The 9,057-nt window shown below is 33.6% G+C and overlaps 1 protein-coding gene across 2 annotated transcripts in view; it reads right to left on the bottom strand.

Annotated features, from left to right (window-relative positions):
• Window positions 1–2,471: 2,471 nt before the first annotated feature.
• Window positions 2,472–9,057, bottom strand: part of LOC123525262 (uncharacterized) — a 58,443-nt gene continuing 51,857 nt past the window's right edge. For both annotated transcript variants that reach the window (XM_045304161.2, XM_045304162.2), the window contains exons 27-33: window positions 8,580–8,816; window positions 7,698–7,928; window positions 6,875–7,006; window positions 5,945–6,052; window positions 5,597–5,689; window positions 5,165–5,311; window positions 2,472–4,948 (exon numbers count right to left, since the gene is read on the bottom strand). In XM_045304161.2, the coding sequence (XP_045160096.2) occupies window positions 4,809–4,948; window positions 5,165–5,311; window positions 5,597–5,689; window positions 5,945–6,052; window positions 6,875–7,006; window positions 7,698–7,928; window positions 8,580–8,816 (1,088 nt within the window). In that variant the 3' untranslated portion in view covers window positions 2,472–4,808. The remainder of the gene's footprint in view (window positions 4,949–5,164; window positions 5,312–5,596; window positions 5,690–5,944; window positions 6,053–6,874; window positions 7,007–7,697; window positions 7,929–8,579; window positions 8,817–9,057) is intronic.

Below are 9,057 nucleotides of genomic sequence, written 5' to 3'. Positions count from 1 at the left end.
GTGCCAGGTCAATACCTACGGACAATATCTTAAATTGAAATACATGCAGTGATATACACTGACCAATTTACTTGTCACACTGTAAAATGGACGAAAACACTGAAATTCGTAGCTATATTATGCCGCATTAAGCTTCATATAGATTCAAAGCAGATACTTGATTAATAGTGCGGTATATATAGACCTCAGGCCATTTCAATGCGTACAGTTATTAAGTAGGTTAAAGCTTTTTAAGCTGGGAATTATCTGTCGAAGATGATACCCGTTCTGGTAGGCCTAAAACCTCTAAGGCACACATCGCTGCTTTAGAAGCGGTGTTCGGACAGGATGCGCAGTTGTCGGTGAAGGATATAGCTAGTTGTACTGGCATATCAGAAGGCAATGTGCAAACAGTTCTGAAAAAGCGTTTGGACCTTAGAAAGGTTTGCGCTAGGTGGCACCTCATTTGCCCAATGAGGAGAAAATGAAACAACGCCTTAAATGTGCCCGAGAACTTTTGAAAACATACAAAGGCTGTGGTTGTCGGGTTATTTCGAACTTGCTAACAGGTGACGAAACCTGAGTGCACATGTTTGAGCCACAGAGAAGGGCTGATAATAAGCAATGAAAGCGAAAAGATCAAAAACGCTCCTCTATGTTCTCTTGTCCAAGAGAACCGTATGTTCGAAAAAGATGTTGTACACAACTTTCTTCAATTCTAGTATGCCAGTCGTTCAAGTGTCTTGTCCATCTGGTCATATAGTCATGGAACGATTATACAAGAACTCTGTACTGAATAAAGTAAAAAAGGTTTACAATAAGAAGTGTCCAAGTAAAGGCTGGTCAAGCGTCCATCTTACACATCGCAAAGCCTCCGCTCACAAGTGCGATGTAAAGTATGTTCTGCCTTCTGAAAATTATTATTTTCGTATTATTCTATCTATCTAGTTGTGTGCAATTGACAAATATTTTGTTTTGTTTTCTTAACCTTTTCCACTTTATTTCTGACCTCTTATTGTAATTGTCTTAGCAGTGTTCATTTTTTATAGAGTTTGTTGTTATGTTTTCTTTTGTCTATTTCCGATATTACAAATAATGTTATGTATTTTTCTTATGTCGGTAGAATTCTGGTGCACGGACAAAGATATCATTTATACTTTTACCACTTGAACATATTTTTGCCTAAAAATTAAATTCCTTTCATTTCATAATTTCCTGTTGCACACTATTTATGTCACTTAAGATAAATATGTTCATAGTACGTTATTTTGATCATTGATAATTTCTAAATCATTAAATAAAGTTATTATTATTATATTAATTATTACCACAATTTTGCTTTTTATCTATTTTTATTTGCACACAGCTTTATTTAAGCAACATAGTTTTATTTCAACACATGTAAATACGTAAATACATAGGAATTTGACTGGAACTTAAAATACTGTATTTCGAGTTAGACGAGTACAAATAAAATCAAATTTTACAAAATTTTACAAATACCCTTAACTTTACTAAAAGTACAATTATGAAATCGTGCATACGTTTAATGATTATACTATGAATGTCGTTACGGAAAAACAAGGCTCACTTAAGCCTTATATGGCCTACACAATTAGGAAAATTTTCAAATTGCTTATACCTGGAAAAATATATCTTGTTAGCGTACAGAATATTTATCTTCTACAGTGAATCTAGCATTTTTTTAAAACAAATTCTTCACTGCATATTGCTGAAATCAAATATTTTTGACAACATGAGCATTTTTGAAATTGGAATGTTTTTAGTAGTCAGCACAGCCAAGGACCATAAGAATATTTTGACAGTAGGTCAAGCTTCTTTCACAAAATTTATGGTCTTTTTTTTGTGGCCGACAGCTGCGCTTATATTGAAAATTTCAGATTTGTTTAAAGATTCGGTCACAAACTCGAGGTTAACGTTTTATGAACAGAGGTTACGACCCAACTGTTTTGAGACACACCGCATGTTTGGTGTTCAGCCCTTTTACAGTTGGACGCTACGCTTTCCTCTTTGATTGTGTCTGACGGAACAGGTGGAGGACTCTATGATTAGTAGTTCTTAAATCCACAACGCCTGAGCTATTATGATTTCCGTCTTCTGGCCCGTTTCGTCGGGCCCTTAAGGGTGTTTCCTTGTTGCTCTGTCTTCTGCAAAGGCATTGAGTACATACGTTTTAGGTTCTTAAGGATTGCAATTTTATATACATATATACAAGAGCATTTTTGTGTTTTACATTTCATGCATTTTGATGCCGTTACGTATGTTAGGGTTTCACCTGGCGGGGATAACTTTTATATACACTGTCTTGTGACTTTTGAACATGGTGGGGGTAAGAGTGAGGTTAGGTGCACCATAAACCGGTTTAAACTCCCCAGTGGTGGTTTTGCCACTGACCCTTCCAAGGCGGTGCCCCACTGTGTTCCTGTATTTGTTTTGTCCTTGTATGTTTATTGTGTGTGTGTGTGTGTGTGTGTGTGTGTGTGTAGTGCGCGAGTGTTGTTGGGGATGCTGCGTTTTTGGAAGGTGGCTTTCCCTCTTGGATATTTTTTCTTGTTTTTTTCCCTCACTCATAATCTTAAAAGTCTTTCATTTACCTCATATAGTTTTCTTTGATAATCAGTAGGGGAAACTTCCCGTTCGGGAAATCAATTTATGGTTTCCCCTACTTTCCGAACGGGAAACATGTTACTAAAAGTATAGTTACGTGTTTCACGTTCGGGAAGCAAAATCATCATTTTTTGACTTGTTGGTATCATTAAATGAAATATGTCAATATAAACATAGATACATTATCTAAATTTCTTCCGTTTAGATTGTTTTACTCTTTTTAAAATTTTTACTTAACCTTTATATTTCTTAATTTCAAAGTTTCCCAATCGGGAAATACGGGTATAAATATTTACACTGTATTGAACTCAGTCAGAATTATGACCCCTTTACCATTTAGATAATTTATTTTTGTCCTATTTTCAGGTCTTTGTTCAGGTCCGTATATAAAGCTTTTAATGATGCGTACTATTGCATAAAATCATTTAGTGCCAGTATAATTTTAAGCAACATAAAACTGTAACAAAGACCTGCATGTGTACGAGTATAAACTGTGTATTTGACAGATGTTAGTGTTAAACATCTGGAAATATCATTTTGTTTTAGAAATCATCAAGCAGGGCAATGTTAAAAGTGGTTTATTAGTATTATTTCTGTAACTTAAGTACTCTATTAAAGACAAGCAATTCAATAAAAATCTATATAATATGAGCTTTCCAAGTCAGGAAATTTTGAAAGTAAGTATTTTCAATGTTGAATAAAAATATTTATTAAGATATTAAAAAACTGAACGGTTGAAATTTAGACATATTTTACAATGGTGTATCTCATGTAATGACACTATGTATATTCTTATGCACCGGGTCTTTTGAATAAAACAAGACAAAAAATGGTGAATTTACTCCCCGAACGGGAAGCAAGTTACAATATTTAGCATCAAGTTTCCCTTTTATGAAGTAGGGGAAAACCTAGCGATTGACTTCCCAAACGGAAAGTTTCCCCTACTGATAATGAATACCTTGTAAAATATTGCGTGCAGTTTGATAAAAGAATACTTCGCGATGAAAGAAAACTTGTTATTTAGAGACTTTCGGGTCTTAGGCAATTTTTGGGCAAAACTGAACCTCCTCCTTTCATAAAATATAAGTATAGGCCATCTTATAATTTAACTCATTTGATGCCCAAGCATATTTTTTAAAAACAATCACAAAAATGACATAAAAATACAAAATCATATCATGAATATTCAATATTACCATTGTTCTGTCGATGCTATAGATAGAAAATGTAACTTTGTTAAGCAAAGTTATTTCATGAACTAAGTTTCTACAACATTCTGTCTATCATAAAAATGTCCGTTCATCTCAAACTGCCTGTAAAAACATTCGGCTACTATTGTGAAAATCTTCATGTTGTTGTAGAAAGTAGCAAAAAAGTGAAATCCCACGTTAATACTAGTCAGACATACAAAACTGGTCATTTTACTCATCCTTTCAAAAGTGTTTTGGGTGAATTATCTACCTTTGAAGTACTGCAGCCTTAGCGGGGATAAAAGTTTCAAGTGGCGGACAAAATATCTGCCAATACAGTTTCAAAAAATATTTAAGAGAGCTCCTATTGTCCATAAAAAGGGAGCGAGTTATAAGATAAATATGTTATCAATTCGATTTTTGCTATGTTATTAAAAATTGGTTGTGTAAAACCTGCATACCAAATGGAGTCTGTCCATTAACAACATTTAATCGAAATGTTTCTTCCTTAAAAGGCTTTAATCAAGATCTTTTCAATTAAACTGTACATATTTTGAAACGTAATGGACAGTTGCGATATGGTTTCAGAAGTGTCTCTTGAAATGCTCACTTGCCCAATTAAACAAAAATACACGCGATGCAGACACAGTCGAGCTTACTTTAAACTTCTTAAATGGGTAATGATAAATTAAATAATTTATACAGAAACTTAAGGTAACAGATCTTTTGTGTTTTTAATATGAAGGTAGGACGAACAAGCTACTTCTAATAAGTATGATGTTGCATGTCTTACCTAAATCTACATTCGCCTTTGATATTAACAGAATACAGCAAACAATTTGCATCAATAAGAAACAATTGTAACAAGTTTTCTTCTTTCACCCAGTTTTAAAGTCTAAGCAAACATTATCACAATATCTAGAGCTAATTTTGAGTGAGGTAGAAAACTATTCCAGTTCTGACAAATTGTAAACTTAAGATTCTTTTACATGTTATGAAGTTTGTAGAATCTCACATATCTTCATGCTCGATAAAGTTTGTTTTTAATCCGTCTTTATCGAGATTACGGTATTTGTTAAATAAGTATAATCCTGCCGCCCCTATCAACAATCCTAGCAGGAATGTTCCCACGGCAACACCAACTGTTGTCCCTGAAATACACAAGATACTTTTCATGCTCATCTACAGCTTTTGATACTAAAGTTTTCCTTCTTATTAAACAGCATATATGTGATATATATGGAAAGTGTACATAATTCTAATTTAAAAATGGTTTATAAACTTATCATGTTTAACGGACAAATAAAAACACTAATATTGTGTATACAACATAAGCTTTATTGTAATATATCCGCAGTTACAATTACCTGTCGTATGTTTTGAATCACTCGAAGACTGGCGTTGCAATGATGAACATGGTAAACTTTTGGTAGATGTAGAAGTTTGGGAATTTGTGACGGTATTTTGTAGAGTCGATGCAGAAGATTTTGTTATTTTCTGTGTGACTGACGATGCTGAAATGGAGAGGTTATTTATAAGATAACGACGATCCTGGTTTCTAAACTATAGAACATGGTTTACGGCAAAACATTTTGAAATGGTACATGCAGTACGATATGTGCAAAACAATAACACTACTTACTATTGCATTTTTTTCATTTAAATCATTATTCACTTTTCCCTAACTTCCATGAGCCAAAATAATACGTCAAATAAAACTTTATCATTAAAAATTGAATGCAAAATTAATGCCTTAAACTTATTTTCATAGTACCACTACATTGGCTCTTTAAACATACCTAAATATGTAGATGCACTTGAGATTACTACAGGTTTAGGTCTTGTATAAGTCGCAGCCGTTGGCACATTATCTGACCTTGGAAAAAACGTTCCTGCAAAACATCAAACTTGTTTAAATAACTGTGCTTATAACTGTTTAAATGCATATACAGAAATTTAAATTTACAAACAGAATAAGTCATTTCGTAAAATCATCATCGATTAAACTACTAGCCACTACCTTGAGCTTTCATTTTGCAAAACAAAATGTTCTGTTGTAAAAATGTTATAAATACCGATTTAATAAAACATTATTAACAGTAAAATCAAAAGTACTGGCTTTTTTGTGCATAAACAATTTTCATTACGTTTATATTCATCACAGAAGTCCCCAACACCTGAGGCATTTGCCACTGTAACAATACCACTGTCTCCAGGTAGATAGCACGTTGTTGTCTTCACACTAAAGTAAAATCCTACAAGTGAAATATTTATTCAGTTACCAGTGGAATAACAATCATTGACAAGTTATTTACATAAGACACATTAAAGCAACAACAAAACATAAACAAAAAAAGCAGGTTTTCCAACACGAGAAAAGTAAAACTGTTGTAAGCCCTGTTTGATTGAGCCTGTTCATTGACGGCAGTGGAAATGCATGCTACCGTCCATGTCCTCTAGCTCCGGGCAGAACTGAACACTTCCATACGTTACACGTACTAAAATACAATGATGAAACATCCGCAGATGTGTTCATATGGCGGTATATGGAACATTCAGTGAAACTGTAGTGTGCAAGTCCATGGAAAGCGTAAATAGATTCTAATTAAGATAAAGGAATAGTCCTAAATGAGAAAACAATGGCTAATAATAAAGAAACTAAAATTTAGAGAGCAGATCCGAGGTTATGGAGCCTGCATATCACAGAAACCGTCGAAAGAAACAAACAGGCACCGTATCCGAACAACAATCCGGGGTAACACCAGTTCAATAATAAACAATACACCTGGAACATTAAAAAATATTGAAAAACAGTCACTACGAAGACATCAGCAATTATCTTTAATCGTCTGCTTCTAATCGAAAGGTATAACATATAACACTTCAAGTCAATTAACATAATAGAGAATTCCGAAAATAACACTCTTCAAAGTTCTGTGAGAAGATGTAAAATCGATGCCTTAAAGCTAGATCACGAACTCTGGAGACATCGGTTATTGGCATACATACTCACACTCAACCTAATTTTACATTTAAATGCATTCTTTCTGCTGATAAACTTGGAATGGTATACATACTTGTGCATTTACTCTTCTGTAACTGAACACAGTTTCTTGCGCAATCACTTTTTGTTATCCCTTGAAATGATATGACGGAGGTAAACGTGAAGGATCCTGCATTATTTGACTGAAAGTCTTTGTCGTAAGGGCCTGAAAAAAAGATATCCACTAAAACTGACCGTCATATAGTAACACAAGTCAGTATAAACGGAGAGTTTCCAGCAATTAATGATATAGACCCCAGATGTCTCTCTCGTTATCGCTTCAGGGCGGGCATCTGAGTGTAACCACGTGAATCACCTGGATGACTTTCTTTTAAAAGGTATATTACATTGATTCAAAAGAAAAAAGTGGAAAACCACAGGTCGTCCAAAACGACATAAAGTCGGAAACAATAACCCGTTGGTCAAGGAGCCAATCAAATAGTTTATAGAGCATTTGATTAGATTATTTTGTTATTGCATTTTACCAATATCTCTTGATGTTTTCTAACAAATCTAAAATTGAACAGTTGGTACATTTATTGAGAGTAGTTAAGTAACAGACAGAAAAATCTGCAATTTTACATGTCAGACATTAATAATGTAGTTATTGCCCATTGATTTTGAACGATGAAAGTAAAACAAACGTTAAAGAGTCAGTTTTCGTAAGAACGTATTGTAACAATGTTGTACAATGGTTATACGCAATAAAACATTCCACTGCCTCTTAAACTTAACTCTGTTCTAAAGAAGATTTGAATTTTTAATATGAACCTTCGTTTGAATAATGCAAAGACAAATCTTTGCTTTTTTCGCAAACAAATATGCAACAAAAGCAAGAAAAGATAAGCACATCTTACTTGTGAATAAATTACATGCTGTTAGTGATAGGTTACTCTGTTGACCGAAGTTCCTCTCATCGTACATCACGCACTGTCTTGTGTTTGTACAGTATTCAAACATCCGGCATTGAATATTCTTAGAACACATTTGGGCACATTTTTCATCCGTCTCTGTTGTTCCAAAAGGAATGGCAGAGTAGGCAAGCGGAATGACGCCTTTCACTTTGGCAAATTCATTCATATATTTTCCTTAAAACAAAATATCGTAAAATTGTCAAAATTGTAAAAATCTCAATATGCTAATACTTCAATTATATTAAACAACTACATTGTATATTCTAATGACAGAGAATTTATCACAAAAATATGATGAACTTCGACAGCTATACATCATAAATATCCACTTCTTAAGAAGGTCACGCTAACTAGAGGCATGAAGTAGAATTTATGCTCGCTAAATTTAATGAGATTATCTGTATATGGTTAAAGAAAGAAGACAACTTAAGTTTTGCAACGCGTTTCGTACTAAACTACTCCTTCAGGATAACAAACAATCTATACAAAAATATGTATGACGTCATGACGTATGTTAACATGGCATCATATCGTCAAAGTATGACGTTACATTTGGCACACTATTTGAATTATACATATAGTCCTGGAAAAACAGCAGTAGAATCTAAAGTTGTAAGAACAATATTAGAATAAATTAATACCATATATCAATATATTATTACTATCATAAAATTACTTTTATCTATAAAAGATATGACAATATAATTTAACTGTGATATTGAAAATTTGTCAGCCGACAAGTTTAGTGTGCACAAACGTATGTCTTCAACAGCAAGTCAGTATTAATAAAATTCAATGAGAAGATATGTAAAATTTTGATATTACTGTTATATGTAGTACAGTTCACTTGGCTTTGTATGGTGTTATTATTTATCTGATCAGGATGCGTTTTACTCATCACGCACAAGTACTTGTTGAGGCAATAACTGAAACCATGACACTGGAAGGCATTTTGCTTGAGACAAGCGCTTGCACAGCTACCCACATCTAAGAAAGTCAGACTTTCATCAACAGGAATTACCGTCGATAGCGAATGAATGTCGAAATTTAGGAGTGCATTATCTGAAACAAATTATAGTTTGTTTATACTATGATTTGATAATGCATGGAGCCCTAAAATATCCAGTATTGTGGTCGTAACTTTTGTTATATATAACCCATCCATTTTCAGTCATGTAGAACAAAAATATTGCTAACATCGGTCGTTTCACTTCCAGGTAGTATCTATTTACATTTTGCTAGAATAACAGTCGTGACGCCAATGTCATTGATAACTGTATTTATTAATAATGTACTTTTACTC

This window comes from Mercenaria mercenaria, chromosome 3 (assembly GCF_021730395.1).
Source record: "Mercenaria mercenaria strain notata chromosome 3, MADL_Memer_1, whole genome shotgun sequence".
Lineage (NCBI taxonomy): Eukaryota > Metazoa > Mollusca > Bivalvia > Venerida > Veneridae > Mercenaria > Mercenaria mercenaria.
This window is presented reverse-complemented; position numbering and strand designations above follow the sequence as displayed.